The following is a 25,558-nucleotide window of genomic DNA, read 5'->3' as shown; positions in this document are numbered from 1 at the left end:
CAGTGTTGCTTCCTAAGTGGACAGTTTGATTTCACAGGAGTGTGATTGACTTGGAGTTACATTGTGTTGTTTAAGTGTTCCCTTTATGTTTTTGAGCAGTGTATATTGAAATCACGATTATTTATCAGGATTATTCATTGATTTTAGGGATAAAATATTTTTATTGCACTTTCAAATGAAAATTTAAAAAATTTAATAACTGTTTTTACATGTACTGTATTTGTGCTAATGTAGAAAATCTTTGCATCAAGAGAAGCCTGGTCTTTAAAGTGCATCATCTCCTAGAAGCAAAATATGAATGACATTTTACCCAGACAGTCCACTGAGTCCGGCTACTGCTGCGCCACGGTTTTGTCCCATCCTCTGCACAGCGTGAACGTCCACTGGAAGCGTCTCAGACGCATTTCAGGAGCCGAGCACATTGTTGGCTGGTTGTTATTTTGTCCTTTTTCTGCTTCTACTCTGCTTACCAGCAACGGCTCTCTGCGACTGTTTTGTTCGGTTGTCTGCATGGCTGCATTTCATACAATCTTTAGAGTGCATAGAGTCTTTTGCCTGCCCGATTGTGCTGACATGTTTAGATTTTGTTGATTTGGTGATTTCTGTGCTTCTTCTATGATTAAGTAGGCAATGTAGATGACTGTGTTTTTTGTTGTTTTATGATCGGGAGTAAGCACAGGGTGTTTAATTTTGAAAACTTGAAAACCGGATTCTCTATGCCGTTCTGTCTAAATTCCTGCCCAGTTTGATGTGCTCTGTGCACCTTCACGTGAAAATAGACGCGTATTTTTCGCGGAGTGGAGCTGAGAGCTGCTTCTGGGCGAGCTGCGTCTGATGGACTCCCAAGAATTTACTAGAAGGGCCGCAACCAGCTCCAGCAGCCGTAGAGCAGCGGAAACATACTGACTCATGGACTGTGCTGTCTACTCTGACTTTAGCAGCAGGAGGGTGCGCTCGTAGCCAAATCACCCCTTGGCTGTAAATGGGAAGCGCTGCAGCAGAGTTTAGTTAGGAAACTAATTAAAATGCTGTTTAAATGCATATCAGCTAATTGCTTTGAGGTGCCGGACATGTGAAATGCTGACATTTTGCTGAATGCATAATTGACAAGTAAGATACACAAAAAAGACAAAATGATTTGTAACTCCTGCTATTTTAGTTTTTAGCATGTTTGATGACACTATCATGTAACTTATGAACCTATTATGTGACGGTGAGCATGGCATCTGTCCATGAAACACATCTGCCATAACAAGTGTGTTTTTAACAACTCTGTTTCTGCAGGAATTGTAAGTGGGTCATTCATTTCTGTTTTTTGAATTTTTTACCCCCTAGTGGCCACAAATCCATTAACACAGCTTTAAACTGAAGACTGAAAAGTAAGAATACTCAAATTCTGCTTTTATTGGACATATTAAGGTGATTGCATTTAATTATGGTCTGACCTCAGTAACTTCAAGTATGCTACTGGATTTATGCTGTTGTTGGGACCTCACATTATGGGAAACAAAGTGGTATGCATGTAAAACCAAAAGCCTAAACAAAGGGACAGTGCAGAAATCCCTCTGGTTCTTTAACTCACCCCTGATTGTGAGATAAAGTTGAATCCAAATCCTGGATTCCTACTGGACGCGCCCGCTCGGGACCGCAGGAACCCCCGGTGGTGCGACATGAAGTCACCTGTTTCTCCTCCAATTTTCACTGCGAGTTGCTACAGGAGGTACCTGTTTCAATTAAATTAAATTTAATTTCCCTTGCTGAAGGTGTTAACTAGCTGGGTTTACAATTAAAGCCTTTTGGTGTAAACCATCCCTCATCAAAACGGACCTTTAGGCTAAAGGTCCGTTTCCTTATCAAATCAATGTGGGTATGGTGCATTGTTTACATTTAAAAAAGGTCCAGTTGGCATTTACAAAGGTGAAAACACAAAAGATCCAGAAATTGTAAACAAAAGCCATGGAGATATAAATGTTGTTTGTAGCCCAGGCTTAATAATGAGAAACACTATTTAGCTGTCTGACCAAGTCACTAAGGGTTAAATTTTATCTTTTCTTTGATGGACTTGTAAGTTAGCAAATGGGTGAACTGTAGGATGCAGTGAGCTGACCAATCAGCTGCCAGCTACTGTATGCTCCGTTACAGTTACGCCTCTAGTTTCGCGTCTCTGCACGTTCTTTTGGCGCCTGCACCTGAGCGTAGGAGGCTGCGTTATCCACTTGGTAAGACGAGAAACGACACGGAGTGAATTAAACTCTTAACTAAATAATAAATAATTAAATTCTGTGTCCATTATCGCTTATACTGACTATATCCTGTTGTAATATAGAGAGTAAAAGAGAGCTGTGCCTGAATCCACTGTTGTCATGGAGCTAAAGGCAGTGAATTCCGCTAAAATGGTGAGGTGTTTACCTGGCGCTAGGCCTTTGAGTTCGCTAGCTTCCACGTTAACAGGCCTGTGGAACCAAGGACGAACTGAGCTCAATGAAGCTGTGCGCACTTTATTATTTTAGTTTGTAATTTTTCATAACTGTTTTTTTTGTATGTACCAGCCCTGTGTATTTAATACACTTAATGCAAACTGTCATTCTGGTGTGGTATTCTTTTTATTGACATTCAATTCTCAGGCTCTTAACAATTTAGTGTCTTCTGATTCTGGTCCACATTAATGATAACCTCTAAGACTACTTTAGACTACTACACCTATGTACATTATTACTACCTCGTGATAAGGGTTACATGTTGGATTATTGGTCATAAACTAACAACAAACCCCTCCAAATTTCTACTTGGATAACTTACTGATATATCTTACTACTTGTTGGTCTGAAACACAAATCAGCAGACTCCAGAGGGCTGCACATATGATTTAGACAGTGAGTATAATAATATAATTTAATGATGCAGGCATTTCGAGGAAGACGCTCTGCCATCAGACGGTCTTGTCACAGCTTATAACACGACTTGTTTACATTTGCCAAATGAAGTGGACCAGTGAAGTAAGTGGGCCACAATTGCAAACATGCAAAAATCAAGTTAGCCCATGCAAATAGGCTAAAAAAAGGTGGTGTTTACGTAATCCATATGTATATTCTGGAATGAATGAATGAATTCATCCATGATTCATAAAAAAAAATAAGTATACCACACACACTCATTAAACTCTCCAGGGTTTGGTTCAACTGGATTAAACAAGGCTGGTGTGGACCCACCCTGAGAGGACTGTGTCTGGGCAGAGATAGGTTTCTAACTGTGTCATTGTAACTTTAGGTTCATTGTTGTGATTTTTGCTTTGCCTGGGGTAAATAACAGCCTGCTGCAATTTCGCTGCCAGCTCCTGTGTGATAAAGTGGCAATTATTTTGTCTTACCGCAGTAATTAGGATGTTGTGTATATTTGCTTGTGTAAGTTCCTGCCACTGTGTGTGAAGCCAAAAACTATGCGTTGTCAAGACCAAGGTCCAGTACCACAGCTGCCGAATGCAAGTTCGCTGCCGGGTCCTGCGTGATAAAGTAGTACTTACATTGTATCTAGCTGCTATATTCCTGCATTGGTGCTCTGTATTTATTAATTGTTATTAATAATTTCAGCAAATTTGCTCAAATATATTCGATGTTTACTAATTCCCAAATCTACCCCTCCCAGATTCCACCTCTGTGTTTAGAAAAAGCTGCATTATATTACTTAATTATGGTCCATTCCAAACCTGCAAACTGATTAATGAAACTACTTGAACTGATGAATGATACAAAATATGTTCTGAGTAATTCAGCTGTGACGTTTGGTAATTTTCAGTACACGGCACTGAGAGTGTCTGTGCAAGGAACGCTTCCTTCCTCTTCTTTTCAGCACAATTATTTTAACTTCAATGGGCTGTGTTTTTCTTAACTCTTTAAAGATTAATGAGGTCCTTGGAACACATTTCTTATAGTGAGGGAGCAGAATCTAATAAGAACAGAAAGTGTGCATTAATCACAACATTAATCACTTCTGTACAAATGAGTGTCAGTACAGGTGCTGTGTTTTGCATTTGCTGAAGTTACCACATCACCCTGAGTTACAGAAGTTGGATAATTATGCAGGGAAATTTGTTTTCTCTTTTCATGTTCATTTTCTTAACATTTCATGGAACTGCTAGTGAATTAGCAGTGATTCATCTGTTATGCTTAAGGGATGAGAAAAGAGGTGTGTATTTTAAGTCTTAATGGCTTGGTTGAACATGGAAATGTTCTCCAATGAGGCAAATGTCAGTTGCAATGTTTGAACGTCTGTGTTTGTAACTTTACACTTACAGAAAGACTGTAAGTGAAACACTGTTATCTTAAGAAGTTTCCTATCTTTCTTTTTTTATCTATCAATGTCGTTAAAGGCACGTGTCCGATTATAGCATTATTACATAGCAATGCAAGTGTAAATGCCCTGTTCATAACATACAGTGTGTTTTTTATTTACACATAATGTCAATGGATATTATTAACTGGTTTTATACAGTGAGACACAGTAAAGAGTGTGACACAGTAAAACAAATAAGGACATCCATCACACACACACAGACATGTTTTATGAATCAGTCTATACTATACATAGACTATACGCAGAGCAAAGATGTGTGCAAATCAAAACCAATTTTCCCAGTATGGATGGTTCACTGAGAGGGATTGCAGATAGGGAGGCAGGGAAGGAGATGGAGGAATCTATTCCTGTATTGCTGTGGGTCTGCTTGACTTGGCACAGAGAGGCTCTTTGAGTGGGATCAAATAATATTTCCTCTCCCTTAGGGGTGAGACGGGGTCCCTGAACGCATGCTGCTTTTATCTCAGGCCACTCTTCAAGGCGTCGAGCCTTATCTAAGAGAATAGAGGGATGAAAAGAAAGTGAAGTGTGATTGAGCCATCCAATCTATGTTGTCTGTATGTTGGTGATAGTATTTATGTGGTATATTTGCGTCCCCGTTGCTTTGTTCGAAGGTTAGGAAGAGCGCTGTGACAAAAATCATTAAAATAATTTAACTTTGCTATGCAATACAGACATTTTGTTTTTGATTATTTGAGGCCTTGACAGGGTACCCCCAAGTTAAATTTAAGACTTTTTAAGACCTTTTTAATACCACTTAGGATGAAATTTAATGCCAACTACACTGCCATATAATGGAAAGTTTTCTTCAATTTGTAATAATACTCACATTCATATTTAATACACAATAGCTTTTTGGGGTGTGTTTGTACTCTGATAACATAAAATGAATACAATATTTGTTGCTCTCAGAATTCATATGTTGTGAAACCAAAAATACAAAATAAATAGTGCAGTATGAGTTGCTACAATTAGTTACATGTCAGTCAGCACAAATTGTAACTTTTGACAGAGACAGTCTGTTTCCCCTTGGCTCCAGCGTCTTTTACGCTAGGCTACGATAAACATGTCCTGACTACAGCTCTGTTCTTAGCACACAGATATGAGACTGACGTCCATCTTTTCATCTCGCTCTCGGAAAGAATGTTAATAACTAAAATGTTGAACTACTACTCCATTAAGAAAGCCTTCTTGACTCTCACTCCAGTTGAAATGGATGTCAGGATACCCAGCGAGCAGTGCATCAACCTCAAATACACACGCACACTCACACACACAGCTGAAAAAATGACTAAAGTGCATGTGGGAGGCATGGATGTGGTTGCCCTCATTTGGACTTCTCACTGCTGACCGCTATTGGACATTTGGAGTTCGAGAGGCCGGCTAGGCTGTCTCATTACCCAGGAACCCGATATGTGTGGGGGCACATCACGACTCCTCACCTCCCTGTCCCAGTCAGTGTATCTACTACACCCTATCCTCTGAAAAACAGGCTGGAGGTGTTAAGCTGCCTGCACAGCCTCATCCTGTGTTCTTTTCTTGGTTTTCTCGCCATACCAGAGGATATGAGAATGCTAAGCAACTGTTAAACACCTAGCAAGTCTCAGGCGTTGCTTTTCTCAGCATGTGAGAGAGGCTGTGGTAGATTGCATTAGCCTAAGCTTACCTCTAAATTGTGCCAGTGCTTTCGAGAAGCCCTTGGCAGTGTGGAGAGGCAATTCATTCTGACTAAATGTAGGTTGCCATGATATGTGAAGAGTGCTTTGTGGAGAGAGCTTGGTGGAGCCAAAGGAAGCCTCAATGAGTCCTTTACCTCAGCTCTGAATAAATCACCCTCTAAGTGTCAAAGACCACTCGTGTTTTATCCCTGTCTGTATGATGGGGACTTGGACACTCAATGGATCAGCAGGGCCAGAATTTGGATGAGGGACAGTGAGGGCATTTCATATGGACAGCCATCTTACGCCATTGTGGAAAGGCAGTCTCAAAAGAGCAGTCTGGCTGTGCCATCAGCACCAAAGAACTGGGCCAAAACTGAAACGTTGGCATCGCAAGGCATTCAGGGATCTGATCCATAACAACACAGATGAGAATAAGCTGTTTAGACAAACATCAGAAAAATAGATGTCTATGGCATTGTGCAAAAGGCTTGCTAACGCCTTTAACTTGGTTTAGAACTTTCAGAGGACTCAGTTTACATTGTGATCTACTTTGCATTACATCCTCAAGACAAACTTCACAGAACCATTCTCCAGTGTCTAATCTATACTTTTATCAGTGCTCCTGTCCACCACGGCCTTGTCCGCTGCATCCCCTCTTCTAATCGGCCAGTCTGCTCCATTCTCAGTGTCCTCTCTGAGCAGCATGGCACCAGAGCCTGTGGGACAGAACCATCTGTCAGCCAGAGAGGAGGGACAGCTAGACATGCCACAACCATTAGAGAAATGGATTTCTGCTGTTCCCTGTCTCAGGACTAAAACTTCATCCTCGCATGCCCTGCGCACTTTCACTTTATTGCAGTGTCAAAGTGAGACATGTCACTCAACTCACAGGTGGTTGCACATTCCCAAGGTACCTCACACTGTCACTTTGCCCAAATTCCTCAACGTTCCAAGGGTGGTTTTTGTTTTTCCTCCCACTAGTATTTGTTTTGCTTGTTTTTTGACTTTGCTTGTCAATCTTATTCCTTCTCACTTTCCATCTCCCCTTGCTCTCACTTTTTCACAACTTTAGTGTATAAATTGTTGTATTTAAAATAAACTATGTATTCCCTACTGAGTCTTCTTCCAACAGAAACTGTTAGTTAAGCTATGCCTTGTTTAATAAAGCTTTTACATTTTGTTTAAGGTGCCCTCTTTTATAGTAGACAAGCAAAGGTTGTTAACATTCATGCTTTGTGTGAATCCTTGATGCCAAACAAACATGTTAAATGCATTTTTATGAGGACCTAATATCTGAAATTGTGCATTGCTTAAATCAAAGTTTGCTAACTATCACTATCTACTTTGCTGCCTAATGAACGCATGGTTCAGATCTTTGCACATTTCTGCCACCAACTTTACTTATACCTAAAAATAGCTACAGATATGGCCAATAATGTTATGATCCTTTATGTAATCTGTGGCATTGACTGTGTTAAGAGACTTTGTTCCCTGACTTTGGTCTTTAAGGCAGCGCCTCCCCCAAGGCAACATCAGTACCCTGATAAAATGGCACCATGCCGAGAGAGAAGGTCTGTCTTGAGGACAAACTTGTGGACAAATCTCCTTTCCCTTACTGTTGTTCCATAGCTTGCAAGCTTTATGGTGAGGTATGAAATGGGCGAGTATATTTAAAACACTTGTAGCTAGGTAATTGGGCAAACACAACAACTGAATGTGAATATGAAGCGAACACATAAAGCAGAAGGATCTCCAGAAGGGGCCGATCAGACCGACATATACCGTTCGATAACAAGGGTGGCTGCGTTATCCCAAGGATGTGTGTTGCTAAAGCTACAGTGCAGGACTTTTACATATAAATAAACATCCGTTACATTCAAACCCTTGCCAAACGAGTTCACACAATGCTGATTAAGCTGATCCCCGCCAGGTAAATCTTTCTGTATTTCGCTGTATACCAAACTTTTTAAATATGGTATCTGTGGCGACATTCCAACTGCAAATACGAGAGCCCTCCCCTTCTTTTGGACCACCATGGGACCTTACTTCAGGAAAAAATAATGTTAGTCAATGGCAGAAGACAACAAATTATTTGATCCCGTTTGAATTGTGCCCTGAATTACACATATGATGATGGTCAATCTAAAATATATATTTCAAAGTCAAGAAAGTGTTGTAAAACTGTTGCAGTATAAGACTGTAATAATGAATAATTACAAAGACCATAAACCCAGAAGTGTATGTGAAGTTGTAACTTTTTCTCTCAATGCTTAAATCAAGCTAAAATCAAAGAACTTACATGAGAAGATGATGTGATAAAAAGACCAAGAGTGGCTGGATTAAACACATCCGATGAGATGATGGGCGGTTTGTTCATTAGGGCGATGCACCACCAAACTGGGAAAGGCAGGGGAATTTTTCTCACCCTTTCTACCACACTGACTTTTTTTGACAGACAGTTTGCCTCTGAATATCGTTGTCCAATCAGCGTCAAGTCGTGTTCCGTTGAGTCCTGCCCATTTCGGGGGATTTCAGTCTAGTTGAAAATCGCCCAGATCTCTGTCATAGACTTTCATGTTAAGGCAGTTTTTTTTCGAACTGCGGGCGCTGCAATGCAATCTATATGGTTTCTGGGAGGGCTTGCACTTCCGTGTTTACGTCATGCTCTCAGCAGCAGAGCTACGGTTCTGCCACCCGAAAACAACTCAGTGGTCTACCAGTGTGTTGCTCGTGCTACTATCAACTGCTGTTTCAACACAACGTACGTTCAGGAAATAATACATACAATTTGTTAAGCTATGAGGAGAGGAAAAGTCCACTAGCTGCTAGGCTAATTTATGTAGTCCAATGCCATTGAAGCCAATAGCTGTGAATAGAAAAAAAAACAAAAAAAAAACAAATCTTGATAGCTGTTATAAAGCCGGATTTTATGTTAATGTTAAATGTGATTGTTATTAAGCCATTTTCATGGGTGGAAGTGGAGTCAATTTAAAATTTTAATTAAAAACCTTAATTAATTTAAAAACCTTTACAGCACTTACCAGTAACAATTATTTTATGTTGTTTTTTTCTTTTATGCCATAAACCACAGAAGAAAGAAGAGGATGATGTGGCCATCACTTGCATCTTTGTCAGAGGAGGATAAAAAGAAGTAGAAGAAGAGAGCAACACAGAAAATAAACCAAAAACAATAGAATTAATTACTTTTATATTTCCCCACATGCCTTCTTGTTTACCAGCCTGTTCTCATGCTCAGGCGTCACATATACACGCTTTGGAAAAAACGTGGCTATTGTACGCAAAACAGCGTGTGTATGATACGCCCCCAGGTTCGTATATATCAGATCGCATCCAGGCAGCGTAAATACAGAGTAAAAATGGGAGAACAGCACATAGCTCACTCTTAATATGTGACTAAAAAGCATGGGATAACAGTGGATACTTCTAATACAGCCCACATCCCTAATATTACTGTGTAACTAGAGGATAACAAGTGGAGAACATTCAAGATGTTTTTACAACTATCTGCAGACCTTATTAGTCTTGTGTAATGAGTGTAAGAATGAAAACAAATTCTAGGCTCCTCTGTACCACATTAAACATTTAAGATTAGCTATGTTTGATACACCTTAATATACAGTATATGTGACATTATTACATTACTGTATTACTTGAGACAGGTAAGCTTGTTTTCTACTCCAGCCTGTCCCTCAGCTGCAGTGCAGAATGAACTGTAAATAGTTTTATTCATTGCACATTATCAGCCCCGTTGCCACTGCACTTTATTCTGGATTTGCTGTACCTAAATAAAATGTACGTAACAGAATCAGATGATTGTGAGAGTAAACTTTTTTTCATTAATGCTAAAGTAGTTGCCTTTACATCCAAAGGTCTTTGAGGGTGAACTGATAAATGGATTCAATGTTCATTCATTGTAGACTTCGACAATGAACTTGAGGATGTAACTGCCGGTAATCCAACCTTGTTTGTGACATAATATTTTATTGATAATTCTAGTGTTTTTTATTTACATGGCCTCTGTGGGACAGTCCTGTCCATGCTTGTTTGTTTAGAGGGTGATATTACAGTGCTGGCGATCCTTTTGTGCATGATCCCTGGGAATAGCAAAACATCATGGAAATAACTGCTTCTTTCAGGAGATGCTGGCAAAACACATGCAGATTAAAAAGAATTTTGTGGATTAGCTGTTTGACTGTGCATGAAGAGTCTAGTGCTTCATGTTACTGCTGTGTCACTATTGAAAACCCACAGCGGAAGTATTTGAGCTTTTGTTTGACTCAGCTATATTAAACTTTCAGGACTTGCTGTTCTGAGCACTAAAACATGTTGTTCTCCCAGTGCTGTCAGGAACACGCAACAGCGTGTGCTGTCTTCATTGTAAATATCAAGCAAAAGGCAGCGCTGACAAGAAGTTCCTCGTGGACACGGTCTCGTCAAGTTGAAATTTGTTATCTATTCCTCCAACTCATGTCTGTCCACTCTTCACTTTGTCTCCGAGTATTATTTGTCAGCAGGGTCTCTTCTCAGGTCACCAGTGACAGACCAGTACCACAACTTAATTACCCACAAACCTCTGGGAAAAACAACCAGAAGGCACTCTAATCACTGCCTCCACTGCCAGAGGTAATGTGAAAACCCCCTCCTTGCTGTTACTCTGTCACCATGCATTTGATCCTTGGGGCTGGCGTCTCTATTTTCTTCCTCCTCTGACCTCTCTCTCTCATCCCTCACACTCCCTTGAGAAAGTTCCAGTTGGTGGCCTTTCTCCAGGGCGAGTGATGGCAGCTCCATGGACAGACTCATCCACACTTAATTACCCACAAGCTCCTTGGAGGGCAAATGTAGAGAGACTGAGGCATGCGCACTGGATCATCCATCCCCTTATGTTCCTTCATTCCAGCCTGTCCACTGTGACTATTTTCACCATGTTACATAACAAAAGCATTTCTGGGAAAGTCCACTTTGGAAGGGGATCGTTATTAGCATAAATATTGCTCAAAGTTTATAAATTTTTAATGAAATAATCACTTTGAGTTGACATTTCCGCCTTTGGTTATTCCAATGCAACATAACTTCAAACCCACAGAGCTGTTCCTCTTACATTTTCAGACAGACCAACAGGGCCTCCGATTGGTCACAGTTAAGCTTCAATGCTTCTGGGTAACAGAGTCTGTCATGCTCAACACCCAGAGTGATATCATGAAAACATGGGATTGCAAGTACACTGCAAATTAAGAAAGAGCCGAGTTGTTCGTCCACAGATGCCCTTGAAGCAACGCGTATACACACGAGACACTGACATCAATTTGAAAATTTATTTTCATATAAAAAGACACTATGAAAACATTAGAGGACTACTTTGTACAATTGTATGTATAAAAATAACAAAAATGAGGGAGAAAAGGAAAGGAAAGGGAGAGTTTTCATAGTAATAAATCAACTGGAGTGTTGGATGGTTGTAGCAGTCGGTTAACACCTAAGCAACGAAAGCGTGAGAAAGCAAGAGTGAAGGTGAGCATAGTAGGTTCTGACGTTGATGTCCGCTTGGGGCAAAGTTGCAAATTGGCCCCGTGTTTCATATTTATTTATGGGCTGTTGAGTTTGGCAGGCTTTCAACACACAAAGAAAATAGACAAGATACTAACACACTCTGACCACGATCTCCATGTGTTAGCGTACACATCATACCAGGGTTTATCATTGTGAAGAAAACTGTGAAATTGCAAGATGACCCTTATTTGTGGTTGCACATTCAAATGATCAGTCAAACACCTCAATCTTAATCAGTCAAGCAGCATCTCACTTACCGTTCTTGGAGCTGAAAACCTTAAAGTTCCAATGTTCATTGAGGGGAAACCTGACATAATGTTCATGTGCTGTGAGAAAAACGTGGAGAAGCTCACTAACGGAAGAGGAAAGTAAGAAAAGCCCATACTTTCCTCTTTTCCTTTTTCTTCTTAATCTTTCATAAAATCCCATTTATAACATACCATGGGAACACAGTTTGTAGAGAATTCATCTAGAACTTAGATCTGGATCCTGAGCCTCACAGAAGGTCAGGTGAATGTGACCTTAGCTCAGCATCCTGGGGGCCGAACCTACCTCGGTCCTCCGAGAGGGAGCGGGCTGTAGGTTTGCCTATCAGCTGATTAGCTTAAAAGGTTAGAAGGGCCGCACTCTTGTCTCACCATCTGCGCTGTGCTGCACTACCACCACATTAGGGATCTTTAAACAGATGGTTTGAGGGCTGCATTGGAAAATGTCAGGACAAATCGCCATCCCCGGATAATTACTGTTATGAGCACTCCCCCCTTCTTAATCTGCATCTCTGCCTGCCTCGCGCTTTCTCACTATATATATTTGGATCTTTTTCCTTGGCTACCTCTTTCTCTGGCACTTTTTCTCCCTAAATTCTCCAGACTGTAAAATTAATGGGACCTGCTTTTTAACATAGACTGAAAAGTTATTGAGCCTACTGAATTCATTCGACACTTTCTCTCTGCCGGTGTGTGGAGGACCGATGTGCTTATGTAGCAATGGCAGGAAACCGGTTGTCCTCTTGTAGCTACTGATGTGCGGATGTAGAATATTAAACAGGAAGACTTCTCCACTGGCTTTTTTTTTTTTTGCCCTCTTTAGTCTGCCACCTTGTAGCCTTATAACCTCTGTGACTCCCCCTTCTGTCTTTGTATTTCACTCTCATTCTCTGCAGCTGCTGTGCTCAAGCGCAGGGATACAATCACACTGACAGGTCTCCATGTGAATGAGGAATTATACATCTGGCTTCACTGCAAACATTAAGATTTCATGCCTCCCTGTTGCACGGCGCTGGGTGGGCAGAATGAGCAACAGAGAAGGGGAAACGGGAAGTAGGTGGTAGAGGAAAGCAAAGGAAGGCGTGTTTCTCTTTAAATCTGATTGGATTCTTGTGACAGAATGAACAAAATGTGGCTCGTGTGGTGTCACATGTTAAAAATTCCTCAGGTTACGTGAAGCTAACAATATTTCCTCAATAACTAGGGAAGACTGCGGTAGCCGCTAAACCGATCGATGTTTCACTCTAAGCAGCCTAAGCATACGTTTCTGTACCGTTTTTCTGGCATTACAGTGATTGGTGATGGCTGAAATGGATTCAGATGTTGCACGGTTTAAAGGCTTTTATCTCCAAGCAGTAGGTGGGGAAAAAACAGCGGGAATCTGTATGACGTTCACTATCCTTCTTTTCCCTCATGGGTGGATAACACGCACTTACCTCAGAAAGCAAGCTCACGTTTATGTGCTGTGTGTGTCCTAAATCCTTGTTTTTTTTTTTTAAGAGTTCCACATGGGTTCATTCTCGCAGGAAATGAAAAAAAGAAAAAAAACAAGAAAAAAGCCAGCACAAGCACAAACCTGTCTGAAAATAAATCAATTCTTCTTGAACAGTTAGACCATAGAACACAACTCAGTTATTTGTTTCAATCGTATTATTTTTTCATTAAAAGTTTCAAAGCATAGGGGAGGACATTTTTGTAACTAAAGCATAGAAAATACACAAAACGGGGGAATACAATGTTGACACAGAGGATGTGAGAGGAATGGATGGATGGGATTGTTGAACTGGAACCTGAAAAAAAGCAGGGTGGATGGCACATATCAATGAGCAGCTCTTTGCCCATTCCCCTGTGCCCTATCCATCCAAAATGACAAAAAGAAACAAATGAAAATAAAAAAAGGAAAGACTTGAGAGATAGAATGCTTTCGTCATCCATTAGAAGGGAAGAGGAAATAAATGAAAGCAGGGTGCCTAGGGGGGCTACCAGTGTGAGAAACCTCAGTGAGATTTTTTCCCCCTTGCTATAAAAAGAACTGAACGGTGCAGAAATATTCTTCTTTTTCTTTTTTCCCCCCCAAATCATCAAACAATTGAAAGAGATTTTCTTTTTTCTCCAGAATAAAATCAAGACATTTTTCTCAGAAATAAGTTTTTCATAGTTTTTTTTTTAAAGTTCATTTAAAAATCTCCGTCAGTCACAGACGTGTCAAGCCCCTGTTCTTTCTTTTCATTAGTCTTTGCGAAAATATAGAGTAGAACAGTCTTCTTTCCATGTCTGTCCACTGCAGCAGTAAACAAATACAGTATGGGATCCAGCAGAGCACATTGCAGGAGACGGGGGAGCGGTGTGTGTGAGATCTTTGCGAAAAATCATTTACGTTATGTATAGCTTTTCAGAAGTTCAGTATCTCTGTGTGCATCTGTATTTCGGCATGAGTTTGAGTGTGTCCAAGTGAGTGCATGTACGTCTGTGCGTCTTCACACTTCAGTCTGGAAGTCTCCCTCGGAGGAGTCAGGCGTGTTGGCGGAGGACGAGTCCCAGTTTTTATTGTGCAGCTCCATCCGGTCCTTCTGCTCCCCAGGCACGATGGACAGCTCGGGGGTCATGGTCTTGAAGCTGTCCCAGGAGCTCTGGTCCTCTGGGGTTGACTTGTCCTGATGGAGAAAGAGGACAAGGAAAAGGGCCACGTAAGGAAAAATAAGCTGCAAATGAAGGCGCCATGTGGACGTAAAAAAAAAATAGATACAAAATCTAAGTTAAAGGGAATTCACACAATCAGGGTCTTATTCTGATGGGTTTGGACACCATTTTTATCTGTACTTATAACAGTGGTGACATCGCAAAAGTGTTGTCTGACAGGGCAAGAAACACAAGCAGTTAACTTAGTCAAATCTATTTGGTAAGTCTAAGGGCCATACTAGTTTTAGAATTTTAAAAGAGTACTCCACTGACTGAACTTTTTTGTTCTACACATTCTTTTGAACTTGTTCAAACCTGGTGCCTACATTACCCACAATGCAACTTGACCACTGACAGTTCAGTCAGACATTTGTGTGTGTTATGCTAGTGGTGACTAATGTAGCCTCGAGCCTTTAGCCTCAACCAGAGATAAGGAATAAGGCTACAGAGGTTGGGTATATTCTCCTCACCTCCAGATTTGTTTATTTTATTAGTAGTCTTCCGCCCCAGCTGACACTGATTTAAGTGACATCACAGGCACTTTACCAGATTTTGCACAGCTCCCTCCGGAGCCACAAAATGCTTTACAAATACAGTACTACTCAAGACCTGTAAACAGAGTTTAGTGTGTAAAATTGTTGTTCCCTTTAAATAGTTCCAACTGGTATTATGATTACATAGTGCATCTTCTTAAATAAAACAGCTTTCAGTCACATTATAAACAAAAACCTTTGGCAACCTGGGAGCCGGAGAACTGAGGGGCCCACAGTTCATGCTTGCCCTGCGGTGGGTTAATATGTCCCTGACCTACTTTACTTACCATAGCTGTGCACAGTTTTCCTGTGCAGTGATGGATTATTACAGACATTTTGGGTGCACTCACATTCGGTTTATCTCCAAATAAAGTGGATTACATAGTCTCACCAAACTGTTTGCTTGTTTCCAAAATGTCTGATCATCTGAATGCACAAGTTTCTTGCCAAGTCAAGACAAAATTTCAGCAATTAAATTTGGTGAATACAGTGTTGTCATAACAATAGACATTATGACCAACACTATGAAACAAGGCCCAAGTGGTAACAAACTGGAATTGTCCTTTAAATAAAGTAACCCGAAATCACTGCCATGGCGAGTGGCACAGATTTGGAGATGGATACATTTAAATATGCGCTAAAGCTAAAGTTGATCTTTTGTCTCTAACCAAATATCAACATAGAGATGCCACTCAATGCCATTTATTAGAAGTTATTTAACTTGACAAATACTAGAAAGTAGGACCACACATACCTGTAGTTCAAGGCACCTTTTCATCTTTCTATCATAAAAAACAACAATTCTTTTATGTACAGAAAAAAATATATACCTGTCTTCCTTTATCTCCCATCTGTCCCAATCAGTAACTTTTTTTAAGGTCGACTGATAAAAGCAGGGCACCTTCTAGGCGTGGGTCTAGAAGGTGGTCGCCGCGTTCGGCAGATGTGCCCACCACGCATGTAAAATGCATGTTGGGGGATTAGCTCTAAACGGAATTAGAGGTAGCATTATGCATCAGATAAGGGCCATTATTCAAATCGGACTCATTATGCGGCAGAGATAATGATTTCACAGAGACGAACTGGGAAAGACATGAGGGATCGCTAGCCCTGATGACTCGTGGTGGAGCAAAAGATACAAAAATAAATAGATAAATAACAAAACCAGGACAGACTACTTGTGGCGCTTTTTGCAGACATGTTGTACCCTGCTGCAGCAGATATTCAAACAGCATATAGCAAGATGAGTGCTCTGAAAAGTGTATCTGCGAGTAAATTCAGGGACAATACCAAACGTGTGAGATATTTACACCTATGTGCCTGTTTGTACATATGTAAGCCATCAGAGAGAGCAGTACTGTATCTGCTCTTCAACTCTGTCTCCCAGCAGCTCAGCTCTCTCCTTCAGCTTCTTTCATTTAGTTTTCTCTGTCTTCGTTTGCCACAATCCCACTTTCCCTTCATTGAAGCAACTCTATGTCTATCTCTTGATCAGAGAAACACACACGCACGCATGCACGCACACAGACACAAACTCATTGATCTGCAGTGGCACAGCACTCCCTTCCCCCCTTGCAGTGTGATGATGGTAGCCGGAGCGCTAGGGGGCAATATCTGCCTGATTATCATTCTCCCTGCGTCACAGCCTGACAGTTGGTAAAATGAATACAAAAGGCATAATCTGGGAGCCAATTTGCATGCTAAATGCTGGCGAAGGAACATTTTGTAATGCAGGAGTGTGGGTAATGCTGCAGTTAAGCCCAACTTTATCCCTGGGAGACTAGGCTAACGCGATTGTGCTGCTACTGCGTGTCTATCCATTCCCTTTCGCCATCTCTGCCTGCCTCCATTCCCTCTTTGCCCCAAAGCACCATCTCATCCCTCTCTTTCTCCCTCTCTCCCTCTCTGCCAGAAACCCCTCTACTTACACTCAACGAGTTCTTTTCACCTCCGGCAGACGAAATGCTCCATCGCTTTCCCCTCTGTGGTGATGAAATGGGAGGCAGAAGACAAGGAAGGGGTGACGAGAGAAAGAGAGAGAGAGAGAGAGAGAGAGAGAGAGAAGAAAAGAAAGAGAGAGAAGAAAGGGGAGGGAGAGAAGGGTGGGGGATCACAGTCACTGACAACTCTGCCCTGAAACAATAGCAATGTTTCCACACCTTCAGCAGGTGAACAGGCAGTTGTTGCTTTGTGCTTACACCTTACCCTTTCTCTCTCTCTCTCTTTCTCCATCTCTCAACCCACCAGCGCTCTCATGAGAAAATAGAACACGTGTAAACACTCACCATGCACACATGAACAGAAACAGTGCAAACAATGGTCGAATACGCACTGTCAGCATGGGTATACACACATAATTGAACTGCGCCGGAACAGGCAGTGTTTTTAACATCCTGACCTGTCCGAGCTTAGAGGAAAACTGATGAAGCAAGGACGGAGTGGCTGAAGGTTTCTACATGCTACGTACCACTAATAGCAACTACAACTACTATAAAAGGGATAAAAGAAGTGACGGCATGTGGGGGCGTAAAGTCATCTGGCTTTAAAGGCAGCAGCAGTGAATCTGCTGTGTAGTGCTAGAGGCTTTTGAAGCTCATGTATTCTAAATAATGTTGAAAGAGGATAACTAATCTGGTTATTGCTATCTACACTATCTGCATTATTGATTTGATACTGTATGTGTGAACACAACACATAAAATAGCTAAAGCTGGGCTATAAAGTGGACATTGCTGACTCTGTATGTTCTGCCTCTGGCTTAGACACATAAACCTTACTTCCCCTGCTGTAACTCTGCAGTGTTATCTACCTTTTTTTTTTAAATGTTCCTGTCTTTCTTTTTAAAGCAAGGTGTCTCAAATGATTTGTTCGTTCTAAATCCCAGTCTGTGCCCAAGTCTTGGCCCGAAATTGATTCTCTACAGTGGCTGTAACGACTTGGCTAATAACAACTGGGGCTAGAAGGATTTCAGGTTATTGTCCAAAAAGGTTTCCGCCACACACAATTGTCAAGATTACGTCCTTCCTTAATTTTTCTTTCTGTGAAAAGCAGCAGACAAAATAACACAACATTCTTTCTAGGAGAGCTGTTTGTGTAAGTGGGAGTGTGTGTGTGTGTGTAGCAAAAGACTACTGCTGTTGGTATGTAAGATTTTAGATTTACCCCTTCTGAGATTAAAAACATTTCTGGGGCTCACCACATTGCCTCAGGGTGTCTTGATTTACTGCCACAATGTGATGTGCTGCATTAGCTAGCTTAGCCTACATGTTGGAATTTTTTAATAGATACTATTTAATTTTTTTATAGAAACTTTAAATTAGCCTATTCCTATTCAACAGTTTCTTCAACAGATTCTTGAAGGTGTCATATTGTGGCATCAGTGGTGGAATGTAAGTGCAGTACTTGAGTTTACAAGTACATTTACTCGAGTACTGTACTAAAAATTACAAATTTAAGGAACTTTAAGGGAGTATTGAGTATTTTTTACTGCACTACTATCTGACAGTTTTAGTTTCTAGTTACTTTGCACATTAAGATTTTACATACAAAACCAAGCTCAGTTTATAAAATATGATGCATTGTATAGATATAACTACCGAATTCAATTCTTTTTTTTATACATATAGAGCCAATTCATAAAAGAAATGATCTTATTGCACTTTTCACATAGAACTAGACCATACTCGTTGTAATATTATTTAAAGAGACCCAACAATTCCCATCACAAGCAAGCACCAGTATATTAAGTAGTTGGCTCCACCAACTAAAACAAAACAATGCTACCAATGCATTAATGAATCACTAACAGTAATCAAATGATAATATGCACTATTATTATATTACTTACAAGGGCTATTTTTGCATTTTGGACACTTTTACTACTGCTTATAATAGAATATTTCAATGTAGAACTTGTAATGGGGTATTATTAGAACCCAGTATTGCCAATTCTACTCAAGTGAAGAATTTGAAAACTTTCACAACCACTGAGCCGTATTAACAAAATAATGTATGATGGTATCTTGAAAAAACTAATCTAGTTCATCTATCAATTCTTTCTTTCTCTCTGCTTACCCCTTTTTCTCTACTTCAATTTGCTTCCGTCTGTCATGTCCAAACATATGCAGCATTTGTAAAAAGAACTTTCTTTAAATAAAAATATACCAAGTTTGGGCAATAGGATGAACATTAGCCATCTGCGATAGGCTGGATTTATGACTCGCATACTTTTTTTCTGGTCACTTTCAATTACCATAATGAGTGCCTTTATATTTCTGCCTCATCAGCATTCAAAGCATCAGATGTGATTTAATAATTAACCTCTAAAAGCACAGTTTGTGCACCATCAGTGTAATGGTACTGGCAATATGGGTTTTCATTCACTGACTCATAGTAGAACAACGTCAACCATTTCACCTACAGTGTGCCTTTAAAAAGATGCATCATGGGGGTACAGTAAAATACTTTCCATAATACTTTTGCAGAGCACAACATGGGAAATGTAGCTAATGTGGCAGTGAGCGCCCCAAGACACCCAAATCCATTGTGTATCACTGGTTAAAGGGGTGTCGGTCACCAATCAGAAATGGTTGCCTACTTGCCCAATGCCAGAGGTTTCAGATAAGCTACATGATTCCCTGAGACAAAATGCTACAAGCTGCAAGCACAACAAAGTTAGGTGAAAAAAACAACAAGTTGTAGGGATAGAACATACTAGAAAAAGATGCTACTGCACAAACGTCTAAGCCCATCTGGGTAAGATTCCGCTACAGTGTTGGTGTATGATTCCCACTCTCTGCCACTCAGTGCCCCTCATTTGGACCATGGAATGGAAATTCTGTACGGATGTGGGTGAGCAATGTAGCAGGTTGTCTTTGGGAGATGATGGGGGAGGACAGGTGGTTGTGGGTAAGTGGGTTAACTTTACCTTTGTTGACTTGGATGCCCATGGTTCTGCTGACTGTCTGGCTACATTCAAACTGGGACATGACAACAAGCATGCAACACAAGGCCCAGTAAGCCAACAAAGGACATAAAACAAGAAACAAAACAAAACAAACAAACAAACAAAAACATAACAAAAATCAATAAAATGTGGCAGTAAGGCAAAGAAACGACATACCAAGTGTGAGGCTCAGATGAAACAAAATTAAATCACATTTATACATGAAGAAAATGAAAGTAACATCAAGAGTGGACTGAGTGGATACCAGAACATGACTGTAGTGTTACAGCTGTCAGTGAGCTTTAGGTCATTGAACCAGAACTGGACTATTTCAAGGTGTCCACATGTGTTTATTCCATTATATAATCCAGATAATGATAAAATCCACGTGCCCTATTCAGCACTGACATTAATTTATTAGGGGGCACAAAAATAGACTAACTGGGCATAGCAGTCTTTAGCACCATTTACCCCTTAGCTGGGAAGAAATCTGTGTCACAAGTAATAAGGCCCTTCAAAGGAGCCAAATCTGGAAAATGTAGGGCAAATAAATTCCATTAGTGCAACACATTGCAAACAAATGAGCAATCAACCACACAGGCTCGGTTCCCTGCTGTCAGAGCCTGTGCTATGCAGCGCAATGTAATCTAAGGCCAGTGCTCCTACAGTGGAAGCAGTTCCAGCCAGTGATTCGGCTCCTTTCACCTACCTTTAATTGGCCCAAGGACACTAAATGAGCTAAATTAGTATTGTGCCTCTTGGTGCACGAAGCCAGTGTTGGGCTTGTTCCGCCTGGGCTAACTGTCCCCTCATTAGGAGCCACTGATAGAGCCAGTGTGCTAAAGCTGCACTCTGCCAAGCCCTCAGTTTTCATGGGCAATTTGCGTGGAAGGATGAAAAACAGATGATGAGTTTATACTCGGCACGGAGAAGGGGGCAAGGAAATAATTAAAAACAAGCTAATGAGAGGAATTAATTATTCAATTAATTCCTCAAACGTGCCACCGAGGGCTGAGTTTAGAGGGAGAAATGGGAAAATGAGGGAGACAGCAAGAGAGAAAATGTCAAGCCGTGAGGTTGAATTGAGGGGAGAATGAGATATGAAGAGGAAGAAGAGGGGAGGACTTGCTTTATTGCTGGAATGTGAAATTGAAGCCCCTTAGCTTAAAACCAGCAAATTGACTATCAAGACCTACGGGGTTTGCAAGTGCAGGCAAATTGCCCGCACTGAATCAACAAAAATGGGGTCTTTGTCATTTAAAATTATACGTCTTCATTTTACATTTGACATCCTCAAAGCATACACGTTACCTTGGCAAAATTCCCCTAAAGTGGCCTAAAACATTGCTGGAATATCAATAACAGCCACTAATGTTAACTGTGCATGCATGCCGACAGCACCCCAGGTTCCACCTCTCTTTTATGGGGCAGGATAATGGAAGAACCCTCCTGAACTAAAATATATTTCCATATGTAGCCTAAACATCCAGAATTTCATAATATAATTCAAACACACGTGTACAGCCATTTAGATTGAATTGCAAATACCTCTTTCATAATTGAAAACCCTGTTTGCTGTCCCTGCTCTGATCTAGCATGAGTGAAATTAAAACAAAGTAGAGTGCTTGTTTCCTTTGTCTTTTTCTCCATCCCACTGCGTTCAGCACAACTCCTCACTGTCTATCTGGAGAGGGAAGCCAAGCACGCTTCATTTAATCAAGAACACAGCAGACGACGGGACGGAAATATATCCCATTTGAGAGCTAAAAAATGCATCAGCCAGGCCATTACGCAGTGCGAACTCTCTCTCTTTCTCTCTCTCACACACACATACACCGTACTTCCCACACAGAGGCACGACACTGCATCACTGCGCACTACATGCAAATTTGTGTTATGACCTTCTGAACCCTGTGGAGAGGATAGGCTAACTCTCCACAGTGACGGGAGCCAAGACGCTATTCTAAATCTAAACATTAGCGCAGATGATGATGCTAATACATACTGTGTTACATACACGCTGCATCCACTCTGTCTTTCGCTAACCCCACTGACTCCATTTGTATGCCACCATTATCCTGTCCTGTCCATTACGGGAGATACACTGGAAAATGAACTGCATTGCCCTGCTAGCCATACGGCCCCTGTCAGAGCATCCACTGTACTTAAAACAGAGTAGGATTTGAATTTGTTTTCATCATTAGCATTAATGTGAAGCCCACTTTCTAGCCACTTCAACTGAGTACAATAAGAGTGTTACCACCGCAACAGATATTATTCTCTTACAGGGGCAGGCAACTGTGTATCTGTACAAAAACACTTGATTCAAGTTAAGTAGCTGCTGTTGTGATGTCAATCAAGCAACATAAAAGCTAACAATCTACAGTCAGCCAACATAAGCTCACAGTGACCTCGGTAACTTTTGTAGCCAGGTTTCAGAATGTAACATGCTACTGTATTAAAAATGCACCCAGACGTCTGAAACCAGGAGAAGAAATATATGTTTGTGTCACAGCTTGCGACTGACCTTTGTTAGCCATAGTTTACCAGTAAGCCATTTTTCCCAAGTAGATTTTAAAGGCTATGCATATGATTTTCAAAGATATCAACAGAATATGTAACAGTGATTACATGTATATTTATTTTCAGACTACAGGAGTAGCTCTGCTAGCCTCAGCAGCCTAATAGAAAAGACAGACAAGGTGATTTTCACCATTGAGGTTAATGGGGAGTCTTGTGATATAGTGTCTGCCTCCCCCTTCTTTACGCCCACGTCTTTCCCCTTTGTTTCTGTCTATTAAGCGTAGCACCGAGTCATTGCTTAACAGCATCTAGCTATCAGTGTAGGGAAATAAAGGGATTACCAGTTACTGGACAAATAGAGTTAACAACAGTGTGAGTAGGTGGTATGGAGAGACAAGGAAAGACAAGGGAAGTAGAAAAAAATGATGTGGATTCTATCTGTGATGGCACAAGTAATGCTCAAGACCACTTTAAGCCCAATGTACTTACACAAAAAACTGGATAAGATAGTAGAAACAAATATGCCTGTCATTGTGTGGGTGACATTTTCTGATATCCACTCATGTCCTCATCACAGCCAACACAGAGATCCTACCTTTTTAGAGAAGTAAAATAGATCAGGTCTCTTCTGACACCATAAGCCTTTGTGATAGTTACTACTATCTCTCATCAGCACCCATACAAAGTGCATTGTGTTTGGCCTTTTTTTTTATTTTTTTTAGAGCCAATGAGCTAGTTTATGGACAGAATGTCGTGGTTTATGAGGTGATTATAAATCTGTTTGGATGGGTCATTGTTTTTATGAACTGATTTACCACTTGGTTATGGTGTTTAGGTCATAAGGTTTAACTCAGGCAGTGAAATGGGCACTGTGACTGTATAGAGTGTCACACCATACACAGTGGTGCTATGGTAATGAAAACACAACCCCAAAACAACAATAAAAAAGTCCTTCTATGTTTTTGTCTTATCGTGGAAGATAAATCCAGTCCTGCATCAGACCAAATTACAAATCCATCTCTCTGGTTATACCTACTCCAGATTGTTTGTTTCAATATGAATTTGTATAGGACTTGATGGAGGACAGGGAATTGGCACTCACTATATGAATGTAGAAGCACATGGGGTATGAGCTGTTACACACTGTTACACCACCACACCACTAGGGGGCCATCTACTATTTAAGCTCATCAAATACAGTCACTTCACTATGAGACAGCGCTGAAGTAGTAGATGAGCAGCTACATGGAGTAAGATTATAGTTTGACACTGTCTGTATGATTGGAACTACAAATAATTATGGTCTTGAAATAGCAGGCTTTGTTTCATGCACACATACAGTATGAAGTACCATACTCGAAATTACCTGTTCGCTAAACCCCGCCCCCCTTAGTTACTGTTGCTAAGCCTGTCAAGCTTTCTGTTGTTGCATGGCATGTATGGTGTATGCCATGATCTGGTGGCAGATTTGGCATCAAAATTGTTGCTCATTTTTGATCTCAGACAGAGGTGGACAAAAGCAGGTTTCTTATTTTCGGCTGGTGACCGTTAATTTTGCTGTCACTGGCAGATTTTCTCAGCTGTAACTTGCTAACTTATTAAGCTAGAGTTAACTTTAGCTACGTGAGTTGGTTGAAAACAATGTTTCTGGCAAGCTTTTTCATGTTTTCAGCTGACTTATTTTGAAATGGACATCTTTATAGAAGAGTCTTAAATATGCACTATATGGCTACACATATTATATGATGCTAAAAGATTAAGCTATAGCTGCATGTCCCAGGCAAAAAGTCAGCATCCTCAGTATTTATGTAATCTATTAATTAGTCTAGTACTGTATTATAAGAATAATAAGGCGAAATGTAAGAAAAGACTGTTATTTTGTTCCATTATAACTTTTGGCTGCACAGCTTACATACTTGCCTTTAACTTTAAGTGTTACACAAGTAATGGATGAAGACTGACAGATGTGTTTGTCAAACTTAACTCTATGTGCTACCGTTAATGTCATAGTAAGAAATTTAGCCGTATGTGCTATAAACTCCCTTTTTAATTCATTCCTTACACTTTTGCTCTTGCGTTTTTAGTTTCGGAAAGGCTAGGAAAAAAAAGACCCTTCAAACTCTTTAAATATTGAGTGTCGCTTTTAGTACAGCCACCTGCACAGTGCTTCAACATGTGAAGCATGTTGAGCAATCTGAAGCTCGACAGGCCTGCCATGCCTAGTTATTGTTGTAAAGTTATGACCGGACTGGGGGGAGGTTAAGTGAATCGTCAGTTACATATGAAATATACATTTTTAAAGCCCAGAAACATACAGTACGCACAGTGGCAAACTATGTGATACATACAGTGACATGTAGCGCATCAACTCATCAACCTTAGAGTGAGTTAGAGGGGCTCTATTGCGGGATGTTTATGCAGGGTTTAGCATGTCTTACGTTGACTTTCTTTGTAAACGAGTGACGCTCTGCGCACTAGTGATGGCTCCGTGTTGTGCCTTGGTGGTGGGGGAGGGGGGACCTGTGGTGGACGAACACCGGCCGTGGTGGTTAGAAGGGGTTACAGGTTCTTTAGGGTCAGGGTTAAAATACCGTTTAGGCACTTTAAAGAAGAGAGGGGCCTGCAAAAGTCAAGGGGGTCAATGAGTTTTTGAGGCATCATTGCTTGAGGTAAATGACTCATTGTTAGGTAGGTATGGGGGACTGGCTAGCCTCCCTTTTCATTCAAAGGTGAGACGCAATAGTGCGAGTATCAACTTTTACAGGACAGAAATGTAATTATATATGATATTAAATGACAGCACTCACATAACATTTGTTAAAATCGCTATCTGTGTTTTTCATATGGCACAGAAACGAGGTCAGTCAAGTTGTTATGAAACAATTATATCCTTACTCATCCTGTAGTTGTCTCCTAAACACAGTTAATGTGCTTCAAACAGGTGCAGTGCAACACACTGATCTCAAATGTAAAACAGATACAGACATTACACAGACATGGAGGAACACAAACACATACACACTTATGCCTA

At 40.7% G+C, this 25,558-nt stretch overlaps 1 protein-coding gene across 11 annotated transcripts in view; it reads right to left on the bottom strand.

The window, feature by feature from the left end:
• Window positions 1–12,638: 12,638 nt before the first annotated feature.
• The window catches only part of adgrb2 (adhesion G protein-coupled receptor B2), a 214,629-nt gene continuing 201,709 nt past the window's right edge, over window positions 12,639–25,558 (bottom strand). For 7 of the 11 annotated variants that reach the window (XM_038724739.1, XM_038724743.1, XM_038724741.1 and 4 more), the window contains 2 exons: window positions 16,989–17,042; window positions 12,639–14,502 (listed from right to left, as the gene is read on the bottom strand). In XM_038724739.1, the coding sequence (XP_038580667.1) occupies window positions 14,326–14,502; window positions 16,989–17,042 (231 nt within the window). In that variant the 3' untranslated portion in view covers window positions 12,639–14,325. Of the gene's footprint in view, window positions 14,503–16,988; window positions 17,043–19,986; window positions 20,039–25,558 lie in introns of all 11 variants that reach the window. The other 4 variants (XM_038724744.1, XM_038724750.1, XM_038724748.1 and 1 more) reach the window with 3 other exon arrangements.

The sequence above is a fragment of the Micropterus salmoides genome, unplaced genomic scaffold, assembly GCF_014851395.1.
Source record: "Micropterus salmoides isolate LMB-PRFRI ecotype aquatic unplaced genomic scaffold, ASM1485139v1 Ms_hic_scaffold_17, whole genome shotgun sequence".
Lineage (NCBI taxonomy): Eukaryota > Metazoa > Chordata > Actinopteri > Centrarchiformes > Centrarchidae > Micropterus > Micropterus salmoides.
This window is presented reverse-complemented; position numbering and strand designations above follow the sequence as displayed.